The 23,455-nt window shown below is 58.6% G+C and overlaps 6 protein-coding genes across 6 annotated transcripts; 3 read left to right on the top strand and 3 right to left on the bottom strand.

The window, feature by feature from the left end:
* Nucleotides 1-181: 181 nt before the first annotated feature.
* Nucleotides 182-4,447, bottom strand: MYCTH_2051745 (uncharacterized protein; the record flags this gene model as incomplete). The annotated part of the gene is made up of 5 exons (XM_003659105.1): nt 182-662; nt 711-1,253; nt 1,314-2,644; nt 2,696-3,547; nt 3,833-4,447. Coding segments are annotated over 5 exons (3,822 nt in total), but the record flags the coding sequence as incomplete, so codon positions are not given.
* Nucleotides 4,448-5,677: 1,230 nt separating this feature from the next.
* MYCTH_2313584 (uncharacterized protein) lies at nt 5,678-7,271 on the bottom strand. The gene has a single exon (XM_003659104.1). The coding sequence runs from the start codon at nt 7,021-7,023 to the stop codon at nt 6,019-6,021; it is 1,005 nt and encodes a 334-aa protein (XP_003659152.1). The 5' UTR covers nt 7,024-7,271; the 3' UTR covers nt 5,678-6,018.
* A 4,124-nt stretch (nt 7,272-11,395) lies between these two features.
* Nucleotides 11,396-14,006, top strand: MYCTH_2295838 (uncharacterized protein). Its single transcript, XM_003659103.1, has 4 exons — nt 11,396-11,435; nt 11,685-13,505; nt 13,565-13,717; nt 13,781-14,006. Exons 2-4 carry the CDS (start codon nt 12,093-12,095, stop codon nt 13,808-13,810), a joined length of 1,596 nt encoding a protein of 531 aa, XP_003659151.1. The 5' UTR covers nt 11,396-11,435; nt 11,685-12,092; the 3' UTR covers nt 13,811-14,006.
* Nucleotides 14,007-14,592: 586 nt separating this feature from the next.
* Nucleotides 14,593-17,159, bottom strand: MYCTH_2295836 (glycosyltransferase family 22 protein). The gene is made up of 4 exons (XM_003659102.1): nt 16,928-17,159; nt 16,367-16,816; nt 14,814-16,261; nt 14,593-14,753 (listed from the first exon to the last, which is right to left on the bottom strand). Exons 1-3 carry the CDS (start codon nt 17,043-17,045, stop codon nt 14,847-14,849), a joined length of 1,983 nt encoding a protein of 660 aa, XP_003659150.1. The 5' UTR covers nt 17,046-17,159; the 3' UTR covers nt 14,593-14,753; nt 14,814-14,846.
* Nucleotides 17,160-17,503: 344 nt separating this feature from the next.
* Nucleotides 17,504-18,804, top strand: MYCTH_2088191 (uncharacterized protein). The gene is made up of 3 exons (XM_003659101.1): nt 17,504-17,606; nt 17,769-18,199; nt 18,343-18,804. The coding sequence occupies exons 1-3, from the start codon at nt 17,575-17,577 to the stop codon at nt 18,735-18,737; spliced, it is 858 nt and encodes a 285-aa protein (XP_003659149.1). The 5' UTR covers nt 17,504-17,574; the 3' UTR covers nt 18,738-18,804.
* A 1,874-nt stretch (nt 18,805-20,678) lies between these two features.
* Nucleotides 20,679-22,805, top strand: MYCTH_2295833 (uncharacterized protein). Its single transcript, XM_003659100.1, has 3 exons — nt 20,679-21,370; nt 21,474-21,774; nt 21,871-22,805. Exons 1-3 carry the CDS (start codon nt 21,169-21,171, stop codon nt 22,499-22,501), a joined length of 1,134 nt encoding a protein of 377 aa, XP_003659148.1. The 5' UTR covers nt 20,679-21,168; the 3' UTR covers nt 22,502-22,805.
* Nucleotides 22,806-23,455: the final 650 nt, after the last annotated feature.

Below are 23,455 nucleotides of genomic sequence, written 5' to 3'. Positions count from 1 at the left end.
CTTGGTTTCAACGGTTAGCGGGATTAGCGGGAGTGTGTGGTAGAAACGGGAGGACGGATCCAAGCTATCACGGCAATAGTATACTGATGGCTACTTGAGAACAAAGAGAAGAAGAAAAATCGTATTTCATGCAGCTAGCTCTCTTATCTCGTTTTCAAACATTGGTCCTACTGTTGTTGTGTTATACACAACGATTCATCCCTGTCGCACCTCCCGGACACGATATATCCCACAACTCCATGCCGACGCCGCCAACCATAAGTTTTCCGGGTGCCACCAGCTCCAGATCGCCAGCGTCCGCCACAGAGCTGTACCTGTTCTGCAGCAGAGCGACCCGCATCCCGCCGGCGGGGTCGTCGCCGACCTCCTTCTCCTCCTCCTCCTCCTCCTCCTCCTCCTCCTTCTCCCTCCTCCTCTCCGCCCTCCAGAGCTTCACGCGCTGGTCGTTGCTGACGGTGGCGATCTCGACCACGCCGTGTTCGGGGTTGCCGCCGACCAGGGCAAGCCCCGTGACGGCGGCCGCGTGCGCGTCCCGGACCCGGTACCTCGCGCGCACGACGTACCCCGCTTCTGCCGCTCCTGCCGCGTCCCACGCGAGCTCCGTCAGGCCGAGCGCGTTGTCGTCGCCGCCCGTGGCCACCAGCCAGCAGCGGCGGCGGCGGCTCGTCGTCGACGACGACGACCACCACCACCACGACGACCATGACGACGATGACAGGTCCAGGCTCTTGATGCTGCTCTGGTGCAGCCGCACCACCAGCGCCAGGCAAAACTCGCTGCTACTGCTGCTGCTGCTGCTGCTGCTGCTGACCGCCCCACCGGAGGAGGCTGCCGTCGGATTCTGATTCTTCTTCTTCTTCTCCTTCTTCCACACGGCCACGTGCCCGTCCGTAAACGCCGTCAGCACGTGCAGCTCCGGCTCCGGCTCCGCCACTGTCTCTGTCTCGGTCTCTGTCTCTGCTTCCCCGGCGCCGCCGACCCAGGTCTTGCCCACCCTCAGGTGCCGGACCTGTGTCGGACAGGCGCCCGTGTACCGACCGGTCGCCAGCAAGCTGAAACGGCCCCGCGGGGGCGAAGCAGCAGCAGCAGCAGCAGCAGCAGTAGCAGCAGAAGCAGAAGCAGCGGACGACTCGTCGTCCGTTGCCTTGGCGCTGCCGTCCTCCGGGGGGCAGCAGCGGTAGACGTAGCTGCGCACGCTGGAGTCCGACAGGGCCATGGTGATCAACAAGAGCGGCGACGTGGTCGGCTCGTTGCTGTTCGACTCCCCTCTCGCGCCTGCGTGGGCGTCCGAGGACGGCCACGATGACGACGACGACGGGGAGTAGGAAGCGACGTCAAAGTCGACGATCCTCAGGTCCTTGTCGGGCGACCTGCCGTGGGCATCGTCGTCGCCCCACGCCGCCTCGCGCACGACGGCCAGGGCGTCGAACGCGCTCGACCGGATGCGCGAGACGCGCCAGACGAAGAGCTCCTCGCTGCCGGCGCTGCTGACGAGGTGCGAGCCGCCGTTGGCGAAGCGGAGGGCCTGGATGCCCGCGGAGTGGCCCTGGAGGACGGCGAGGCAGGTCAGTTGGGAGGACGGGTTTTGCGCGGGATAGACATCGTCTTTGTCGTCGTCGTTGTGCTCGTTGTGCTCGCCGTGCTCGTTAGGGCCGGCGAGGCGGTGGTGCCGCCAGATGCGGATCGTGGTGTCCTCGGCTGCCGTGGCGATCAGCTCTTCTCTCGGTTCCGGTTCCCCTCCCTCCTGTCCCTCTTCTGAGACTTGGTTTCCCGCCCCCGCGGACGCGGATGGGAGAGAGAACGACACGGCGGACACACTCTTGATCTCCCTCCCGTGGCCCCCGGCCCGCAGCACCCTCTCGCCCTCGGCACTCTGCGAGACGATGCGCAGCTCGCCCGCCTTGGAGAAGACGAAGCGCATCTGGCCCGGGTCGTGAGGGCACGCGATGGTGGTAAAGGGACGGTGTGCGCCGCCGCAGGGGATGCTGGAGATGATAGAGCGCGTCGAGGCGTTGTAGGTGATGAAGTTGGGGCCGTGGAAGCCGTGCAGAATGAGTTGTGATTTTTCGTTAGTGTTGTGGTGATTGCTGCTGCTGCTGCTGCTGCTGCTGCTGCTGCTGCTAAGCGGGCTCTTTTGGCGGGAAGCGGTTGGTGCGGAGGTGGTGAAGAAGGCTCCCTCGAGGGTGTTGAGTGGAGGGACGATCTCATGTTGCAGGTTTAGGCTGGCATTGTGCGGAGACGCTACGAGGTTATAGATACGGTACTTGCCGTCGCGGCAGGTGGTTGAGAATGAGGTCTGGCTTGCCGGCGTCCCTGGGATGGGCAAGATGCAAGTGATGGCGTCTTTGGTCTTGCAGTCCTTGCGGGAGGCCAGGGGTATGAAGTCGTTCGTCTCTGTGTCGGTCGCATACACGGTCAGTGAACCAGTGCGGGAGCCTAGGATGAGCGTGTCATTGCAAAAGGCGGCTGCCGTGACAATGTAATGCTCTGGAAGCCGGACTTTGCGGCCGTCGATGGTGGCGGCGTTGGTGGATGGGTCGAAGCGGAGGAGGAGGGCATGGTCGAGGCCAAGGATGTTGACGAGGACGGACCAGGGTTGTCCGTCCCCGGCGCGGCCGCCCAGGAGGATGATATCGGATACCTTCTCGGGGAGACTGGCTAGCTCGCGGATCTCTCCTCTGTGGAACAGATAGACCCTGCCGCTAGCGCTCCCGATGACGGCCGTGTCCTTTGCCGGGCTCTTGACGACGTTGTACGGCCTCAGATCAGCAACGGTGGAGTCGGGCGCCCGAACTTCTTCCCAAACCAGGGGGTGTCCCATGGTCGCGAGAAAGAGCCTTCCCTGTGCCGTGGCCGCAAGAACCGTGTCGGACAGGAAGGCGTACCGCTGAAAGGCATGCTTGGCGGCCTTGTTGTTGGTCGGCAGCACGGCGGTAGAGTCGGGACCGCCCACTTGCCCAAGAATCTCGTCAAAGGTCAGACTGATATCCAAGTCTTCGTAGGTGCCGACACGTGAGCTGGCGGCGGCCCCGAGTCTCCCCGACACGACGATCTTGCCATCTGCCCCGCCGGTCGCCGTCAGAGGCTCGATGGGCGCCCCCCTGTTCAGCACCGCGGCGGACCAGATATTCTTCCCATCGTGGCACGTACTGGCGCCGCAATGCCGCAGAGTCCCGACCTTCCTCTCGGACCCCGGCTCTCGCCAGGGGCCCAGGTCTAGCTCCCATTTCTGCCTCGAACAGTCCTCGCCAAACGAGTAGATCTCGATCGTTCCTGAACCCCCACCCAGCAGCGCCCTGCCGAACTTGACGTGCCATATCCTCGACACGTGCCCCATGGCAACGGCAACGCACCTGGCCGAATCCCCTGCGCTCTCTCTCCCGACCTCGGAGTTCCCCCCTTGGCCGCCGCCACCATCACCACCATCACCACCATCGCCACCACCACCAAAGCCCGTCTCTCTCGCCCCGTCCAAGAGAACCGTCCCGGCTCCGGCTTCTTCCTCGCCGGCAGGAGTGACAGCCGCAGCCCCGTCAGGACGAGCGGTCTCCTCCTGCGCCCTCTCTGTGATGTCCCAGACCCGCACGGTCCGATCGTCGCTGCAGCTTGCCAGCAGCCTCAGCGGCGCCGCCCCCTCGGCGTCGGTCCTCCTCAGCTCGGGGGAGATGCAGACGCCAAAGACGGACCCCTCGTGGCCGGTAAAGACGAACAGCACCTCCCAGGCGGGTCGGCGGCGGCGGCGGCTCCGCGCTCCCGATGCGGACCCCGATCCTGATACGGCGGCCCGGTCGGCGTGATGGTGGTACTTCCAGACGATGATCTCGCCGAACACGGTGCCGGCGGCGACCAGGATGGCGCCGGGCTCCGGCAGCAGGGCCAGGCTGGCCGAGTAGAGGATCGGGCGGGAGGGCGAGGTCAGGAGCCCGAAGGCGAGGCGGCCGGCCCGGCGGTCCCGGTCCGCTCCGGCGGCCCAAGTCAGGGGGAGGATCTCGTTGTGGGCTGTCACCAGGGCGCCGGTGGTGGTAGCCGGGGTGCTGGTCTCTGCTGCGTCCGGGTCCGGGTCCGGGTCCGGGTCCGGGTCGGGAAAGAGGATGCCGTCGTAGATCCAGTCCGAAGCGTAGGACTCGACCGGCCGGGGCGGGGCGATCTGGCCGGTGATGAGGGCCTGGAGGGAGGAGTCGGGGAGGAGGGTGACGGAGCGGCCGCCCCAGATGAGCAGCTTGGTCTCCCCGTTTCTTTTCGACTGAGAGACGTAGATGCCGTGGACGGGCTGGGAGTGGAAGACGTTGAGCTGGCCGAGCAGACGGCACGTTTGGCTATCATAGACCTTGAGCCAGGTGTCTTCGCCCGCGAGGAGGAGGACTCGGTCGGGCCCGACTTCGTAGAAGGCGAGGGCGGTTACGGGGCTGAGAGCATAGCTGTGCTCCAGCCGTGTGACGACCCTGCTCTAAGACGTATTAGCGAGTGACTTGAGCGGGTCAAGATGTCACGATGTATTTTCTTTTCGCCCCTCTTTCTTTTTTTCCTCTTTTTCTTTTTTTTTATTTTTTCTCTTTCATATTAATTCTGATTTCATACCTTTTGCGCCATCCTGGCCAATTCATTGCTGGTACCTAGGATGTCCCCAGGTTTTTCTGGCTCATACGGTCTGCCGTTGAAAAAGCCGATTCTCCATATTTGTTGCGACTGCTTGCTCATTCGAATCATGTCGAGTTTGGAAATTTCCACTTTTGAGACCCCAGAAGTTCCCCTCCTACACCATTGGAGGTTGTGCATGAACCCTAACCCTGTCTACTCTTGGGCAAGGAAAGTGCGTATCCCTAATCATTTCACACAATGTTTCCATGCAAACACTTAAAAACATGCTGCATCGAGCTGCTTGGTTCGGTTGTCTTTTTTATTTGCTTACTTACTGCTTAGTTAGCTAAAATATTCTACCTTGTCCAACCTTCCTCTTCTGGTTCGATAAAATTCCCTCGAAACGGCTCCCTCGAAACGGTCTCTGACGTCGGTTGTTTTTCGCCCCCAACCCATAAACGCTCCGGCGTGCGGTGTTTTTACCACGGATTTAACTAGTACAGGGGTCGTTTTCGTGCTCTCTGCCTATCCAGCTTCGGTGGAGTTTTTCCTGGTGCGCATTTTCTCGTCCGTAAGCAGTTGGACCTTAGTTCATGCAGGCACGCCATGGGACCGCGCAGTTGCTGCCAACGGTGCGGCACGGGAAACAATGGAGGTTTCGGGCACCGCCAACACTAAGTCCGGAGGCCGAGTGCCATGTGTTGTGCTGGCAGCCCTCGTAGGAGTTGCGGGTTGAACCAACCAACCATCGGTAGCATGGACGAGGGGCATGGACTACAGTACAATACCACAGTACACTAGTATATGCAAACACCGACATTGGCGAGATCCTATAGAAGCTGACTTCCGTGGCTTGTGACAGTCTCGAAGGAGCGGACTGTTGGTCCAGCCCAGAAAACCGACCAACCAGCCACCCAGATAAGCAGGGGTTACCGGTAGTATGATTCCCAACACCAACACAGCGAACAACCTCCCCAACTGATAGGCAGCAGCAGAGAGCTTTTGGGTAGTGGTCTGATCGCCGAGGTGCGAGGTTCCGGCGGCTGTTCAGCATATCGAACGAAGCAGGTTGCACGGCAATCAGGTAGAGATTCGGGATGCTTGAGAACCGTAGTCATAAATTCCATTCATCATGACCCCCAATTTAGGGTATCGTAGCGAGAATATCATCCATGAGGCGTCTAAGCTGCCAGCCACCTTGAGTCCTCCACCCACAAAAAAGTCCCGATTCCTTCCAAGAGAAAAAAAAAAAAATAAGAAGAAGAAGAACCACCCAAAACGCCAAATTGATGCAGCTCAAGACAGCGGCGAGAGAGAGGTAACATTCAACAATAGACAGATCCACCAAGGCCGTACGGGACAGCTGCTCCCTACCTGCCCAAGTCCCAGGGCCTGTTCGCCACAGCCGCCATTTTTTTATTCCTTTTTCGTCGAATTTCTCTAGACTCGAGCGTGCGAGTACGGCTCGTATGCATCAGCACGCTGTGATGACGCGCCAACGTACGGCCGGGCATAGTTGCTCGGGTAGCCGCCAGGCTCGCTGAGGCGCTGGTAGCCGGGGCTGCGGGGAATAAACTTCTCCGACGCGCCGTAGCCGCGGCTGGACGAGTGGTCGGGCTTGCAGCAGCAGATGGTGAACATCCAGAAGAGGCCGGCCGCCAGCGCGAGGGCCACGCCGAGCCAGATGGCCGCGAGAAACCGGTTGTTGAGGTGGGCCTCGAGCCCGTACAGGTCCGGGGATGCCTTGACGGCGCCGACGACGACGGTGGCGGTCGCAGTGGCCAGGCCGGCGGCGGCGCCCGCGGCGACGATCGCGACCGCGGCGATCAACCAGGTGACGCACGAGAAGGCGCGGCTGCAGTTGGCGAAGAGGCCAAAGAGGAGCTCGAGGGCCAGCGCCACGTAGGCGATAATAAAGACGACCTGGGTCCACTTGGAGACTTTGCCGAAGGTCTTGACGGCTCCCGTGATCTCCTTGGGCAGCGTCACGTTCAGTCCGGTCGCCGTCAGCATGTTGTTGAAGTCGTTGGTCGACGAATTGAGCGCCGTGGATGCCCAGTCAAAGGAACCCTTGGTGCAGTCGCGAGTCCCGTTGCGCGTGGTGTAGCAGTAGTTCCACACGTTCACATCGTAGACGTCGTACAAGCCGAGGTCGGCCGCCGTGAGGTTGCCACTCGATGATACCTGGCGCTTGCCGGATTGGAAGTTGGGAAAGTCGACGTTCGGGAGGTCGACATCCTTCAGATCCGGCACGTTGACGCCGGACCCGTCGAGGATGCTGCTGACCGACTGCGGCGACAGCGAGAGGTCCGTCAGGTTCAGGCGGAACATGTAGAGGCTCTTGTCGGCGATGCCCGCCAAACCTGCTACCAGCAAGGCAATCAACGATGCCAGCGTCAGCAGGAACGGTACCAGCACGCACACGAATCGCCCAAAGCTCGCCATTGCGTCGGTTGTGCGGTCGTCCCTCTACTGCAAATTCTCTGGGCAGTCGGGGAGTTATCCGCTGTTGGATAAGCAGCGAGAGTGGGGTGACGTAAGTCGATCTGACGCAGTTGCGCGGATGCCTCGGATGCCTGGGCTGAGACTCGAAGGTGTTAGGAGTGCAACGAGAGACTCCGAGAGAAAACGACCAAAGATTGTAAAATAAACGATGGGAGGTTGACCACGGAAAGAAGGGCCGACTGGTTGTGCAGTGGGCGGGCGGGATGTTTTGAGATAAATAAAAACTCAAACTCCGGGCTGGGCTGCCCGTTCTCTTAGGCGAGTTGAACGCCAAACAAAACCGGTGGTGACGGTTGGCAGGGTTCCCTGCTCGCAGGAGGGCGGTGCTCACGGTCGGCAGGTGGCGCAGTTGGCCCGGGACCACCACATCACCCTTGCGAGCAGCCGCTTGGACCCACTTCCCGGTCCGCAGCCAAACCAGACGACCCTCTCCTCCCCCACTCCCACCTCTGATCAAGAAGGCACGAGCGAAAGAAGAGGAGGGGCAGGGGCGGCAACTGGCAGCCTGGGGCAACTGGCTGAGGGGGCTCATCAAGCTGCGCTGCCCTGTCATGCAATAGTTAGACCCCCGGCCACTATGGATTACATACGTACATACGTACGGAGTACACCAACACACGTAGGCCTCCAAGCCAAGCCCTCATTTTCTCCATCTACTGTGTACTACAGTAGGATACGACTACGTAAGTTTCCGGCCGCAGCGCGGCGCGAACGCCTGCCCAGAAATCTCAAGCCCTACACCTACGCTACGAAGTACCGTAATGCCCCTATCAGAGTGTGGGTATCAAATGCTAGCATCAACAGTAATCACCGAAATCCAAAACGGAAGGGATTTTTTTTTTTTTTTTGGCAGGAGACTAACTGCGCGCGTTTGTTCGCTGGTTCGCTGTTTCGCGCAAGCGAGGAAGATTGCGGATCGACGGAAGGTACATCATCACTGCATGGCTGCCTCACCAACCTGGGCTCCAAGGATGCTATCCCATGGCTCCGTGCTGATTATGGAACGCACATACACAACAGAGAAGCCCGATCCTGGTCGGGCTTGTTGCTTCAGGCGTGTTTGGTTTGTTCGGGGGTTGTGGACGAGCATCCTTCCCGCACACAGGACAGCCAGTACCAGACGCGGTTGCAGAGTACGGATTACACAGTAAGGGCCAGAAACGGCAAACCGCCCACCACGAAACGAGACCCATCCCACTTCCTTCGGACGGACCTTTTTAGAAATGCCCAACTCAACTTGTGTTCGAGAGGAAGGCAGCAGACAACCATCTTTCAGACCGACGAGAGTGTCGAAACAATCAGTTTTTTTTTTTTTTTTTTTTTTTTTTTTGGTGGTGCAGATCCGTCAATCAAGTCGGGCTGATCTTTTCGGCACAAGGCCAATTTCGGCCATTGGTGTTGCACTCCGAACGCTCCACCTCGATGAGGTCGTCTGCTGGAGTTCCAGCCACAGCAAACGCGTCTTGCCCGAAGACGACCGACTGACAAGAAAGAAACGCACTGACAGATTTTGTCGCCCCCCAGTGGCCAGCCTTGCCAGATGGGAAGCAGCCCGACAGTGGGGGACCATTTCCCTGGGTCCCCGCAGCGAAGCTTACGACAGCTTCAAGGCTTAGCTTCACAAGATGGCTCAACCTCAATTTTGTTTGCGACTGATCCGTGAGCTTGAAGTGCCTCTGAGACGACTGAAACGGTTGAGTCAAACCGTGTCGATACGAAACCGTCGACAGCAACTCCGCGCAAGAAACAACGCATCCATCACGTTGTGTCTCACTCAGTCGCTTTCCCTTAGACTAGCTCGAAAAGCTGCATCTGAATCCGTCAGTCACGTCGCAGGCCCGGATGTGTCTGGAAAGTGCTCAACAGCCCTCGGTTGAAATCGCCGTGAGTGCTCCATCCGAGCCCTACCGATTTGTCCAATGTCTACACCACGCCACGGAATAGCACAGTCTTGTGCTGCTTTGGGGGCCAGCCACGGCGGTGTCCTCCACGACCACGGCGGTGGCTGGACCACGTTCTAGTTCCGACACTTGTCAGTGAACGGCTCAGAGGCGATTTCTAAATTTGGCAGCTCGTCCGTTTCCACGTTGACGGGACGGTGGGGAGGGCGCTCAGGCGGTGAGGAGCCAAAGCCACGTTATTGCCAAGGCTCGAGGAAACCCACCCCGATCCGCATCCTCATGGCCCGTCACCGGCTCCGTGTTCCGGGCCACCAAAGGGGGGGGGCTGCCGGGTCCGGGAAGGGCGAGTTACATTCAGAAGGCCGGTGGGCCGGCCGCCGGCCTTGACCTCTTACCATACCATAGGCCGAAACAGCGGCCGGCCTGGTGTCTGTGAGCATTTTGAGCGTGGGCATGGAACTGCAACGAAATGTAGTCAAGATAAGGACGCCATCTTACTGTTCGGCGGCAGTCATGACAGTTTGGCGGCCCCTTTCCGTGCCACGAAGCGGAAATCGACAGTTGCCACATGTGCTGGCGACATCCCGTTCGGCAGCCCGAACCAGCGGGGCGGGGGCAGCCGGCTCGGTCGCCTCTTCCCCTCTTCACTCGTGGACGGAGTACTACGTATGATGTTTTGAACCAGCCTCCCGACAACCCCCACCAAACCCCAAGTCCCAAGTGGGATAGATGCAGCGACCTGCAGCTGTCGCACTTGTGCGAAGACGGAAGCGAACCACTCACCGGGGCCGGAGACCGAATCATTCGGGTCCTGGAGAAATCTCTTCCTCGACGACTGATGAATATTTGTACCACACCGCTCCCCCAGATCCGGCACCTAGAAGGAGTGAAAGAGGTCATGTGGCTGGATACACGCGGCGCACAGAGGTCAGCCAGGGTAAAAAAAGTGCGGATAACTGGGGGGCAATCCCAACCGACGCCCCTGGGCCTCAGCTCCGACCAAAGAGAAACACTCGTACTTGTACCAGGGGCCTCACATAGCGGCGCATTCATCGGCAGTCTTCCGTTCCGGTGCGTCGTACCAAAGCGTATTTCGTCCCCGAGCTTGCCGCAATAAGTAGCGGAGCGCAGTATAGTTCTAGTAGCGGAGTGTAGTGTAGTGTAGTGTTGGTATCCGCCGCTAGCGTCAGGTTAGTACGTACCCTACGGACATCGCGAGATGCGCTTGTCACGGTTGATGGTTGATTCACCCAGCCTGGGCCCAGGTTGATGACAGGACCAAGGCGGTTTCTGTCTCACATCCGGCACCGCCAAGGCAGGGCAGCCTGAAGCCAAGACCATGATAAGACTCGCGCGTCATCCTGTTTCATATACAGTCCCAACAAAGTCCCTTGAATTTCGCACTCCAAATTGACATTCATAAATCTTTACGATGCGCCGGTTGGGATTGCCAGAATCATGGCCTCTTTTTGCCTTTGTCCAAGTACTATGTACTGTACGATGTGATCTGTCATGGACCGCTCTGGCCGCAAGGTTAGGTGCAAGGCACGCTGAGAATGCGGGGCGCGCTAGCCAAGAAGAGCTGCATGCAATGTGCAACCGCCTCAACTCCAGCGGGAGATGAGGCACGTGCTACCAACTTGGCCCAGCAATTGTCCCAAAGAAGCGCCTGCCTTCTTTTCAAAGCCCATTGCGTCTCCCGTCCGTGCCGATAGGCAACAACCCTCAAAAACTCGTGGCACCGCTCGTTAATTATCCCATCTTTCCATTTTGAACACCCTCCCCTCCCCTCCCCTCCCCTCAGCGTCGTTGCCACCAATTCGCCATCCCCAGCGCTGAGCTTCGACTTTGGAGCTGCACCCCGGTCAGCACCAACCTGTTCAAGAAAGTGTATCAAAAAAAGTAGTCCCCCCCCCCCACCAATCCTTTGCGCATCCGCAACCCGATGACGACGGCAGCCCATTGTTCCCCAGAACTTCGAAATCTGTTCGACACAAGGTAACAAATTGCCAATCAGCCTCCCCTATCCAACCTCTTGCGCCGAGCAGCCTGCAGCAGGTGCTCGCGGACCCTGAAACACCCCCGGACCTCCTGATACTTGGCTGAATCTCATTTTCTTTGCCCAAACACACCCAACACAATCGCCGAGGGGGTGGTCGTTCGACCTCTGACCGGGATCCTCGGCCGTGGCAACCAAGCCTAGCGTAGTGGCGACCCTGCAACCGCGGCGAACTGCGCGCGTGTTTGACCTTGTCAGCCGACCGAGTTACCTCCCTCTAAGCTTAGCTACGCACCTCGACCATATCATCGCCTTCACTCGAAATCTCCTACGGTTATCTTCAACCTACCATAATAGCAGCCGCCCGCCAACGCGAACCGGCTCAGCAGCCTGGCTCCTCCTTCTGCCTTGGCGCGATAGCACCAAGTTACGTGCTCCTTATCAGCCGAAGCGTAGGTTGATTTTTTTTCTGCGTCCCCCTCCCCATCATTTTTTTTGGCTTTCATAGTTCCCCACGACGTCGTGTCTGTTCGCAATCCCTCCACCCCACAATTTCTCTCTCGTTTGGCATTCCGTTTCCCGGTATCAGTAATTGGCTTGCGCCCTTGTGCGTTTTTTGGACCGCTCCCTATTACGCTTGCGTGCTGCTCTGCCGGTCTTGTTGATCGATCACATCCGCGAGGCTGACATCATAGCCGCAGGCCCGTGGAGTTTACCACGTCGGCCCTCCGTGACGCCGATTCCGATCCCTCGGCGATCTTCGTCTGTCCGACAGGTCCGACAAGCGCCGTGACGCCCCGGCGTCCTTTATCCCAAACGACGAAGCTCAGCTCGCCGCGCGCGCTCGCGGATCTTCGAAAACGGAACACTCACCGGGTCGCTGGTCTCCCTCCACCTCCCTCACTCTGCTCTTCGACCTCGAGCGTTTCTACCATCCCCCCTAGTACCTTGGGGACACAAGAGGAAAGACAATAGTTTCTAGACGGGTGCAGCGGTAGGCTGTGGGCATTCAAAGGCGAACCTGCCGGTACCACAAACCTGACACGCGCACGCCGTCCAGCCCCTTGACTTCTCCGTCCCAGAGCCTCGCTCTCCGACATTGAGAAACCATGGGCAATTCAAGCTCCAAGGATGCCGCCGCGCCAGCGAAGGCAGCGGGAAACGGCGACGAAGGCCTGCAGTCATACCCCTCCTTCAGTAGGTCCGACACCAGAGAGTCCTCCCGCTCCTTTCGTTCGCTGCGATCCAAAATCCCCGGTTCCAGCAAGACGGATAGCCCCCGAAGCTCTGCCGTACTAGCGAGCGGCGACACGCCGGATAAGTCGGACGCGGCTTCGCTCAAGTCTGGGAAGAGCGGGAGGTCGCCGCACGGCCGGGCCAATCGCTCCGACTCGCTTCCATCGCCGAGCTCGCCGCCGTCGCCCGACACGCCCACGGTGGCCTCTCCGCCCGCCGAAGACATTCCCCCTCCGTCGCCCATTCAGTCGTCGTCGATGAAGTCGGGAGTGCATGACGTCTCTGCCGCCCAAGCCAGCGGAGAAGTTGATCAGGTTTCTGACCAGCCGCCCTCTGGTGCTACCAACACCGACACGGCTGTACAGCAACCCGGGAAGAGCATCCTTGTAAAGCGCGAGGACGCGCCCAACCCAATCTTGGGAACCGTCACGCCGGGGACGCCCAAGGACGAATCCACGTCGGGCATCGCGATGAGCGACATCAAGGATATTGACCTTGACGACTTTATCAAACGCCTTCTGGATGCCGCCTATGCCGGTAAGGTCACCAAGAGCGTCTGCCTAAAAAACGCCGAGATTACGGCCATCTGCCACCGTGCCCGAGAGGTCCTGCTCACCCAGCCGGCCCTCCTGGAACTGGATGCTCCCGTCAAGATTGTCGGAGATGTTCACGGCCAGTACACGGACCTTATTCGCATGTTTGAGATGTGCGGCTTCCCACCAAAGTCCAACTATCTGTTCCTGGGTGACTATGTGGATCGTGGCAAACAGTCCCTTGAGACCATCCTGCTACTGCTTTGCTACAAGCTCAAGTATCCTGAGAATTTTTTCCTGCTTCGTGGCAATCACGAGTGCGCCAACGTCACACGCGTGTACGGCTTCTATGACGAATGCAAGCGGAGATGCAACGTGAAGATATGGAAGACCTTTATCGATACCTTTAACTGCCTTCCCATCGCCGCCATCGTGGCGGCCAAGATCTTCTGCGTTCACGGGGGCTTGTCTCCGGCGCTTAGCCACATGGACGACATTCGGAACATTGCGCGCCCTACAGATGTTCCCGATTACGGGCTCTTGAACGACCTGCTCTGGTCCGATCCCGCTGACATGGACCAGGATTGGGAGGCCAATGAGCGAGGGGTTAGCTACTGCTTCGGCAAAAAGGTCATCACCGATTTCCTTGCGGGCAACGACTTTGACTTGGTCTGCCGGGCTCACATGGTAGTTGAGGATGGCTACGAGTTCTTCACGGATCGGGTCCTGGTCACCGTGTTTAGTGCACCCAACGTGAGTGTATTGCCCGCTGCCAACAGTGTATATGGGCCAGAGAGGCTAACAATATGTAGTACTGCGGAGAATTTGATAATTGGGGCGCTGTCATGTCTGTGTCTGCCGAGCTCCTGTGCAGCTTCGAGCTGCTCAAGCCTCTAGATTCAAATGCCCTCAAGAGCCATATCAAGAAGGGCCGGAATAAGCGAGCCCAGATGCTCAACAGCCCGGTATGCACGATGCGACCCATCATTAATTGTCTTTGGCAGGATCTCGGCTGACAAATCTCATAGCCTGCGGGATTGCACCCCCAGAGTGTTTGAAGGAAACAGCCATGTTACGGCGCCCTCATACTCGGTAGTACATCGTCCTAGCCGTTGCCTGAGGAAGCACTAGGCTACAGAGACCAACGAGAAAACATAACACGAGCCGAGCCGTAGGCTCGGTTCAAAGACAAACAGTGCACTTTGAAGCACGCAGAAACGGACGGGTTCAGGAAACAACAAAGAACCCGTGATGCCGTGTAGGCAATCCACTGGCGTTGGGAAACGAATATTGCACCCATCAACCTTAGATCGCCGATAATAAGACGTAAAAGGACGAGCGTCAGCCCTGGAGGATTACACCGAATCTTGCGGTGTTGTTGAGGGGCAGCCGTGAGCTGGGACTTCACTCCTTTGACTATACAGCGACCTGGATGTTCGAGTGCCTGTCATGGGCATTTTTTTTCTTTTTAACTCGCGATTGCTACTTTTGGCGGACACGTTGCATTTTGGACGACGACCTACGGTCAGCTTCCGGTTAGGCAGCTCAAAGAGCTTGAACGCCAGCTTTGAAGATGAAGAAAGGACCGAAGGACAAGGGATAATTGGGCGACGATGGGAAATGGTAACGGATACGGACGGGGAATAGCCCCGAGGAGAAACGGGCTAGTCAGCATGTATCACAGAGGTCTGGTCGCGCGACCTTGATTCCAGGCTGGCATACCTGGCTGGCATTCCACGCTTTCCTCACACCACACCTTATGCACCTCTATGGAGCGTACATACGTTCCCCTAAGTCCCTAATACTGGACGGGCTTATATTTGGCTTCGGGGAGGTTTTGCCATTTTGGTCGTCGACCTCTTGAAACTGAAGCGGTCCCTGGCGCGCGTCATGTTAATCAAGAAGAGCAGCTCGTTGTTGATATTCATGGCGCTAATTTTGGAATCGCTGCGATGTCACTAAAAAAAACGCGGCCTCTGGCGCGGAGTTTTGTCTGTCTGTCTGTGCAAGGTAAAGTCTCTGTCATTAGATGAGAAGACATCGAAGGAGGGGAAAGTGTACACTACTACATAATGGCACAGTGACTTGACTGGCCTACTTTGCGTCAACGGCGATTCGCGTCCTCGGCGAATCCCTATCCTTCAACCTCCTGAGGATGTATATCCTGTCCACCATCTTCGGGCCGACCCACCACCCTCCAGTCAGGTCCCTGACCCGCCGCTTCCACAGGGCGACCGTCTCCCCCAGTCCCACGACCCTGGGCGTCTTCCGCTCGATGCTGTCCCCACTCTCCTCCTTTGCCTCCTCCTCCTCCTCCTCCTTTTCCTTGGTACCGGGTCGAACAACCTCGATCCCGCCGTACCCCTTGACGACGGCGACCGTCTCCCACGGTCCGCCGAGCACTTTGCGGGGGTCTTCGACGAGGAGGAAGTCGAACCGGGCCCAGAAGTCCGCGCTCGACAAGACGGCGGCGTCCTCCGTCTTGTCCACCACGAGCCGCACCCGGCTTCGGTCCCCGGTTGTTGTGGTTGTTCCGACGCGTTGGTGAACCATGACGGGTTCCGCAGCACCGCCGGACGAACCAACAACACCACCACCACTGCTCGCTCCCGAGATTGGAGGCACCGCTGCTGCTGCTGCGGCGGCGGCGGCGGCGGTGGGAGCATCCGCGTTGGTGCCGAAGAGCGTGACTCCCGTCATGCAAGCCAAGACGTCGGCGTGGACCGAGACGACGGCCGGGGCGGCGGTGTCGTCCGCCGGCCCCGCCGAGTCCGCGACGGATCGCCTGAGGAAGGCGAGGGCCTCGCCGCCGGGGTAATTGAGGGCCGAGACGGCGAGCATGGCGGTGCTGGCGGCGAAGGAGGCCAGGACGGAGGCGACCAAGGCGGCGACGACCAGCGCGGCGAGCGGGCCCTTGCGCCTGCGCCGGAACAGGGCGCTGGCGGCCAGCGCCGCGGCGGCGGTCAGGGGCGGGACGGCGTAGAGGACGAAGCGGGTCTCCTTGTGCGGCTGGGCCGAGTAGAGGGCGACGAAGGCGGCGGCGGGGGCGGCGAGGCGGGAGGCGGCGCGGCGCAGGGCCGGATCGGCGAGCGCGCGGGGTAGCAGGACGGCGTAGGCGAGCGGGTTGAGCAGCAGGCGCGGCAGGGCCGAGGTGGCGTACCAGTGCCAGGGCGAGACGCCCCAGCCGGAGGCGCCGCCGCGGACGACGTTGAAGAGGAAGGCGGAGAGCTCGGGCCAGAGCGGGCGCGGGGCCTGCCAGAAGTAGGTGTCGATCGGGACCGAGACGGCCAGGGCGGTCAGGAAGGAGACGGCGAAGGGGAAGAGGACGCGCTCGAGGGCGAGGGCGGGGATGAGCAGCTGGTGGAGGACGGTGGTGGCGAGGAGGAGGGCGACCTCGGCCCGGAAGATGGTGGCCGCGAAGACCAGGAGGGCGATGGAGATGCGCTGGCGGTACACGGTGAGTTTGGGGTTGGTGGGATGCGGGAGCAAGAAGGCAAAGGCCAGAGTTGCTTTGCAGAGAGAGGGAAGGTTAAGTAACGTCAGGTTAGTGGATGGGTTGTTTGTTCCTGAGGTGGCGGCCACCCCCGGAGTTTCCAGCAGAGAGAGGTACGTACTCAGGCCAAAGGCGAACATGTTGGGCAGGGTGCGCGAGGCGTAGAATATGACGTGGAACTGGCTCGCTTGCAGGAGCAGGTACCATCTTGCAGTCCCGGCGCCGTATGCGCGCCTGAGGTTCCGAGCAAAGACGAGGAGACAGGCGGCGTTGAAGAGGCCAAGCATGGCTCTCACGACGAACTGGGCGTGCTGGAACCCGACCAGAGCGATGATGGGCTGGGCGAGCCCGGCCAGCAGCACCGGGCCGACAAAGGTGCGGGGCACGGCACCGGGAAAAGTGAAGTGGTCATAGGTCCTGGACAGCCTCTGGTAGACGTCGGACGTCGGCGTGCCGTACACAAGCACATCATGGGCTGCTTGGATGTTGAAGGACTCCTCAACCTTGGTGTAGGGGGCGACGACAAGATGAAGCAGGATCAGGCCGGGTATCAGGCCGGCAAGTAGACTGTCTGAGTCACTGTCAGTAACAACGACTTTTTTTATTTTTCAATGATTGAAGAATTGATCATCTTTTTTTTTTTTTTTTTTTTTTTTTTTTTTTGTGACAGACTGAAGCTCACCCGAGAGTTGCTCCCCCAACCTTGAATCGCTTCCTTTCTCGGCCGAAGGAGCCGGCCCTCGCGCCTCTTTGCTGGGCTTTTCGCGATATTGCGCCGCGCTATTAGGAGGAGCCGTCATGACTGATGTTTTTGCTTTGAGGAATAGCAGCCATTGATGGTTTCTAACCCCGATCGCTTTGGAACCTCGGGCCTGCCCGACGTTGCTTGATGCAGTTGCACGTTTGGCGAGTGCGTTGTCTAAGTACTGTAATCCGTACACTACTGCACTCCGTACCTTAGGCGAGGTCAGGAGGGGACCCGCTGCTCGGTTCCTGAGTGGCCCCACTAACTTACTGCAAGCTCAAGCACGGATTACAACACGCGGGCAGCTCTCCGGCTGTGAACCCCTGTCGCTGCCCCTGGAAGTGCACGAGCCTCGAGCCCCGCCATTCCCCCACAGGGCAGCCAGCTCCTCAACGTGGAAGCACTGCACCTGCACCTGCACCTGCACCTGCACCTGCACCTGCACCTGCAACCCCGCGACGCTGGACATCAATACCTTAGGTACACCCGACTACAAGTCATCGCGAGCCCAAAGCCGGACGCAAGCTCAACGGCTTCTCGAACTGCGGCCATTACAGAAATAGAGCACATACGAACCGACCAAGATGACGACTCCAGACCCCTTCGACTCCGCACTGTAAGAACCTTTCCCTCCCCTCCTACCCAAACCTCCTACCCAAACCAATGTCCTCCATGTGTATCTCACCTCATCCTCCGCACCCTCCTACTCCTCTCTCTCCTCCTCTCCTTTTCCTTCTCCCATCATTCCCTAACCCTACTAACTCGTGTCGTCCGCAAGTGACCTCCTCCGCCGCCTCAACCCCAAGCACACGGCCGAGCATCTCAACAACATAATCACCCTCGCGCCCGACCTGACCGAGGACCTGCTCTCGTCCGTCGACCAGCCTCTCACGGTCTGCCGATGCAAGCAGACGGGGCGCGACTACCTGCTGTGCGATTACAACCGCGACGGCGACAGCTACCGCTCCCCCTGGAGCAACCAGTTCGACCCGCCGCTGGACGAGGCCGGCCCGGGCGGCGTGGGGCCGGGCGGCAGCAACGAGGGCGCCGGCGAGGGCGCCGTCCCCGGCGAGCGCGTTCGCAAGATGGAGATCAAGGCCAACGAGGCCTTTGACGTCTACCGGGAGCTGTACTACGAGGGCGGCGTGAGCTCGGTCTACCTGTGGAACTTGGACGACGGCTTTGCGGGGGTTGTGTTGCTCAAGAAGGGTGAGTTTCTTTCTTTCTTTCTTTCTTTCTTTCTTTCTTTCTTTCTTTCTTTCTTTCCCCTCCTCCCCCCGACCCTTTCTTACGGGAGATCTCAAAGAACAAAAGTAAAGGCTGATCAAAGTTTGTGTGTGTTCTTCCGCCAGCCTCGACCCCAAGCGACGGTGCCTCGTCAGGCGTCTGGGACTCGATCCATGTCTTCGAGGCCAGCGAGCGCGGACGCACGGCCAACTACCGCCTGACATCGACCGTGATCCTATCGCTCGCCACCAAGGGCGCCACCCTGGGCGAGGTCGACCTGAGCGGCAACATGACGCGCCAGGTCGAGCAGGACCTGCCGGTCGAGAACGACGAGAGCCACATCGCCAACATCGGCCGCCTCGTCGAGGACATGGAGCTCAAGATGCGCAACCTGCTCCAGGAGGTCTACTTCGGCAAGGCCAAGGACGTCGTGGGCGACCTGCGCAGCATCGGGAGCCTGAGCGAAAACCAGCGGGATCGCGAGACCCAGCGGGAGCTGATTGGGAGTATGCGGAGATGAGCGCGGGGGGGGGAAACCTGAATATTATGCACGATATCCATGAATGCTACCGAGTTTTGCCGCGCGCATTTCCTTCCCTTCCCTTCACTTCACTTCCCTTTTCCTCCCTCCAGGCTCGTGGAAATTACAAGGCGGCTCTTCATAATCAAAAGCTCAAGATAAGTACATGCACTAGTCTGTCGTCTCCCACCGCCACCGCCACCGCCGGAAGAGGCTCGAGACATGACGCATACACTAAAGCACAAGTTAAGATTACCCAGGACCAACGGGCCGCCGATACTTGAAGATCTGAAACCTCCACAATGGGGGAACTTCCGGTGGGCCCCGTTTCAGGGTCGCAAATCCCACTTTAATTTACACCCCGATTGCCATGTGTGCATAGGGAGGGCGGGAAGATCGGGATCGCCTCGGCACCCGTCGACCCGTGTCTCGGCAACCGTAGGACGTCCCCGGTACGGAAAGCTACACGTCTGTATGTAGCGTGCAGTATGTAGTCAACGGACCCGGACCACACATACGGTGTGTCAACACATTACGGAATACTGCGTACACTATCCGTAGTGTAGACCTCTTTACTCTCTTTACTTTTGCGGTGCGTTCATCTACCCTGTTCAGGGTAGAAGGAAGGGATGCACCGACATCAAATCCAAGGCCTAGGCCGTCAAGCACGTATCCTCCCGAGCATTGTCCAAGTCTCAGGGATGGGCACTGACTGGTCCCCGGAAGGGGTTGATCTCCCCAAGCCGATTCTGGCATTTGTCATGAATTGACCCAGGAGCTGCAAACGGCCAGATCAGCACGGACCGCACTCCTAGTGAACGACAGCTTGCCTCGAATGGGCGATGGGAAACGCGGGTCTCTCTCCCGCCAGTCGCATGTTGCATCGTGTCAGTATGACGGTGATTGCCTGGTCTGCTATGTTGTATTATCGAGCGCCGATAATCTTCGCAGCGTAATTATACACTGAGTTTGGAGCACTGAAGAATGCTACACTAGTTGCCAGGGCGGCGGCAGTGGGACCTTGTGGGCGCTGCCAATGTTTCGGATTGCTGCCGTATCAACCTGTCTAAGATTCCCCGGTCGTGGAGTGGCTGCCGTCGCCCCATCACGATCTTCACACTGGGCGTTCGGTCGTCATATGCGTTTTGAAGGGGTTTGCCTGGGCCGCCCCAGTCCGCCCCAATCCGCGAACGGCGAGGTGGCCGGGGGATCTGAGGTGAACCCTGGCCCGGCCTTGTCGATGGATGTTTGGATCATGCGGCCGACAGGAGAGGCTTTGACACGAACATCCTGGAATTCCGGTTCGTGACCAGCTTCGCCAGTTCGAACAGGAGAGCGCGAGCTCGAAACGGGAGGGAGCGACAAAGTAGTCATTGGTTGAAAAAAGGGCAGCTAGTTGTCAGGGCGCAAGTGATCGGTGAATGCTCGACAGTCCAGGGAGCCTCAAAGGCAAAACCTGGAAAAAAAAAAAAAAAAAAAAAAAAAAAAAAAAAAAGGAAAAGCAGATTACAAAGTAGGAGTTAGCGTACATTACGGACGAGTTGACGAATTACGGTTCCTCCAACTTTCGGATATGAAGGAGGTCGGTGCTTCCCTTGGCCAAAACCGACCGGGAAAGGCTTCACACCCCCAAAGCTCCACTTGCAGGAGAGAGCTTGCAGCCTGTCAGCGGACACCTGCAGCGCTGCAAACACCTCCTGCAGCTTGCAACTTCCATGGGACTAGGGTCATGTTATTTTTTTTTTTTTTTCTGTCCTGCACGTAGTAACCTGGGTTGGGCAAGTGCGCGGCAATAAGGCAGCGTCAGAGGAAGTGGATAGCAACTACGGAATAGAGACGGAAATGCTTCAAACATGGCTCAAGCTTCAACTATGGGATAATAAGGGGCTCAAAATGACGCCAACGTGGTCCATTTGTCCGGGTCTCCCGGTGGTTGAAAGAGGGTCTTGTTTTGGGCATTGCTCATCGTTCCGGGTTTCCTTGCCCTGCTGGCCCCCGGTGCCCTTGCCGAACTTCTCGAAGCCTGCCGAAGTCCCCGCCCACTCCCCTTCCCTCCTAGGGCATTCCTGTCAGCCATCATTTCTGTCGCTCCCACCCCCGAAAAAAAAGCCCCAAGATCACACGTTTCAGCAGTTAACAGGGCAAAGCTCATTTTCCCCGAGGTACGACCTTTATCTACGCCCATTGACCGCCGCTGCCAAGCAAACGCACCATACAACAATAACCTAGGGGACGACGTCGACGACGACTACTGCAGGACAGCTGAGTTTGGATTTCAAAAAACACTGCGACCCCGCGCTCTCCCGCCCCTGGATTTTTCCCTCGCCCCTCTCTTCGCCCTCAAGGCACCATCACCACCACCACCGCCACCACCACCCACCACCGTCGAGAACGCATCGCCGATACAGCCACACACGCGCGCAAAGTCACCATGGCAGAGAAGCCGTCGGTGTTGATCATCGGCGGTCTCGGCTACATTGGCCGGTTCCTGGCCCTCCACATACACCAGAACAACCTCGCCTCCGAGGTGCGCATCGTCGACAAGGTGCTCCCGCAACTGGCATGGCTACCGCCCGAGTTCGAGGAGGCGTGTGCCGGGTCCAAATTTGTGCAGGCCGATGCGAGCAGAGAGCGTAAGTCTGCAAGGCGCGCCCTTGCCTCTAAATCTGGATCCCTCCTATATATCCCTCGCCCACGTTAGCTGACGGTTGGTTCCTTCTTTCCGCACTCGCACAGAATCCCTCCCCAGGATATTCGACAGGCCCGACGGGAAACAATGGGATTACGTTTTTAACTGCGGCGGCGAGACTCGCTACTCGCAGGAGGACGAGGTGTACAAGCTGCGGTCGCTCAATCTGTCGCTCACGGTGGGCAAGGAGGCGGCCAAGCGGGGCGTCAAGTGCTTCGTCGAGCTCAGCACAGGAATGGTCTACAAGTCAGACTCGGCGCCGAGCAAGGAAACCGACAAGCTCAAGCCGTGGAGCAAGATTGCCGTCTTCAAGCTGCAGGCGGAGGAGGAGCTTGCTAAAATTGAAGGGTACGTCTTTCTCAACTAGAGTGCCGGATCAGTGGGGAAAGGAACGAAGCAGAAGTGGGAGCCATCCATGCTGACCGAACTTGTTTTCTTCAACAGGCTGAATCTCGCAATCGTGCGGCTTCCCCACGTCTACGGGCCGTATGCCTCGCAGTGGGTCGCGACGGCGCTGTGCATGGCGCGCGTGTACAAGGCGCTTGAGTCGGAGATGAAGTGGCTGTGGACCAAGGACCTACGGACCAACACAGCGCACATTCACGACGTGGTGCGCGCGCTCTGGGCTGTGGCCAGCTGGTACACGGGCGGCGGTAAGGACAAGTGGGACGCGAAGGCGATGGGCTCCCCCATTCCGACCTTCAACGTGGTCGACAAGGGCGCCACGACTCAGGGGACCATGGCCGACATCATCGGTGAAGTGTTTGGCATCGAGACGGGCTTCCAAGGCCAGCTTATCAGCACGTTTGCCAAGCTCAACCTGGACAGCGTCGTGGACGATGTGAACGACGAGCTGTTGGGGCCGTGGGCCGATCTGCTCGCAGAGGCGGGTATCACGCGACCGGGCCCGCTGACGCCGTTTATGGAGAAGGAGCTGCTCAAGGATACCGATCTCAGCATGGACGGCTCCAGGTTAGAGGAGGTGGTTGGGTTCAAGTATGAGAAACCCGAGATCAACAAGGAGCTGGTGGAGGAGGTGATTGAGAGCTACAAGAGAATGAACTGGTGGCCGTGATGGCCTGTTTATGGCGGTGATGCGATGCGGAGTTTGTCGGCGTGAATTGGGAGTAAAGGCATGCGGGACGGGAGAGCAAAAAAAGGCGTCAGGCCATGACGCCAACGTAGGGAGGGGGACTAGTGTGGGCGAGACGTATCCCCCGGAAACCGGGAAGAATTGGGGTGTAATACTAGGATATCCTACTTGAACAAATAATTTACCTATCATGGGACAAAACAAAATCCATTTATTCGTGGATGTGTAGTCCCCAAACCAGATCAGCAGGCGGATTGTATGCGTTGGCCAAGACACCGCCATCTCTCAGAAAATCAAGGTGCCTGTTTACCTGAGGTAAGTGTGATAGGGTAATGAAAAGAGCTCAGGAGATATGCGGGTTCAAGGTGCTGATACGTTTAGCACGGGAATGCTCCTTGAGAATTCGCTGCTCACCGCCTGCTACCTACCATGACTTCAACGATGATCATTTTATGTTGATATTCTCCCTTTTGTATGTACCTCCGGGATTAAGAACAGCTCCATCTTCACATGACGACCTCGGGCGAGAGAGAGAGAGAGCGAAACCCGACTTGGGAGGGGCTCCCTTGCAGAGCAGGCCGCTCCGTTACCCCGCACTGACGGCCCCGTTACCCTACAGAGTAAGCGGCAATCTTGCGACTCCAGGACACGGGGAAATCTTGGCCCGTACCTGTGCCCATCACCCATCTCAGCTTTGCAAAGTTGCACGAAAGAAAAAAAAAGGGCGGGGTGGAATCAGGAGAAGACTAAGGTGTATCAAACCTCCTATCTCCGGTTGACAACCTCAATTCGTAGTTTTTATGCAGGGCAATACCTAGTGCTGACGGGAAATACAAATAAGAGCAAATTGACCGCTCGGCTAGGGTAAGGCCTGAGATCAACGGAACTCGAAAGGGTGCGAGCCAACAAACCTAATTCGGTACCTTACATCCTACC

This window comes from Thermothelomyces thermophilus, chromosome 1, assembly GCF_000226095.1.
Source record: "Thermothelomyces thermophilus ATCC 42464 chromosome 1, complete sequence".
Classification (NCBI taxonomy): domain Eukaryota; kingdom Fungi; phylum Ascomycota; class Sordariomycetes; order Sordariales; family Chaetomiaceae; genus Thermothelomyces; species Thermothelomyces thermophilus.
Note: the sequence above shows the minus strand (reverse complement) of the source record. Positions and strands in the feature narration are given on the sequence as shown.

Excerpts from the sequence above, each read along its gene's own strand:
- MYCTH_2313584 (XM_003659104.1), bottom strand. The coding sequence starts at position 7,023 with ATGGCGAGCTTTGGGCGATTCGTGTGCGTGCTGGTACCGTTCCTGCTG.
- MYCTH_2295838 (XM_003659103.1), top strand. The coding sequence starts at position 12,093 with ATGGGCAATTCAAGCTCCAAGGATGCCGCCGCGCCAGCGAAGGCAGCG. Across the intron at positions 13,506-13,564 it reads CCGTGTTTAGTGCACCCAAC|TACTGCGGAGAATTTGATAA; the intron begins GTGAGTGTATTG and ends AACAATATGTAG. Across the intron at positions 13,718-13,780 it reads CCCAGATGCTCAACAGCCCG|CCTGCGGGATTGCACCCCCA; the intron begins GTATGCACGATG and ends CAAATCTCATAG.
- MYCTH_2295836 (XM_003659102.1), bottom strand. The coding sequence starts at position 17,045 with ATGACGGCTCCTCCTAATAGCGCGGCGCAATATCGCGAAAAGCCCAGC. Across the intron at positions 16,817-16,927 it reads GTTGGGGGAGCAACTCTCGG|ACAGTCTACTTGCCGGCCTG; the intron begins GTGAGCTTCAGT and ends ACAGTGACTCAG. Across the intron at positions 16,262-16,366 it reads CATGTTCGCCTTTGGCCTGA|CAACTCTGGCCTTTGCCTTC; the intron begins GTACGTACCTCT and ends CTCTCTGCAAAG.
- MYCTH_2088191 (XM_003659101.1), top strand. The coding sequence starts at position 17,575 with ATGACGACTCCAGACCCCTTCGACTCCGCACT. Across the intron at positions 17,607-17,768 it reads GACCCCTTCGACTCCGCACT|TGACCTCCTCCGCCGCCTCA; the intron begins GTAAGAACCTTT and ends GTCGTCCGCAAG. Across the intron at positions 18,200-18,342 it reads GGTTGTGTTGCTCAAGAAGG|CCTCGACCCCAAGCGACGGT; the intron begins GTGAGTTTCTTT and ends TTCTTCCGCCAG.
- MYCTH_2295833 (XM_003659100.1), top strand. The coding sequence starts at position 21,169 with ATGGCAGAGAAGCCGTCGGTGTTGATCATCGGCGGTCTCGGCTACATT. Across the intron at positions 21,371-21,473 it reads GGCCGATGCGAGCAGAGAGC|AATCCCTCCCCAGGATATTC; the intron begins GTAAGTCTGCAA and ends GCACTCGCACAG. Across the intron at positions 21,775-21,870 it reads GAGCTTGCTAAAATTGAAGG|GCTGAATCTCGCAATCGTGC; the intron begins GTACGTCTTTCT and ends TTTCTTCAACAG.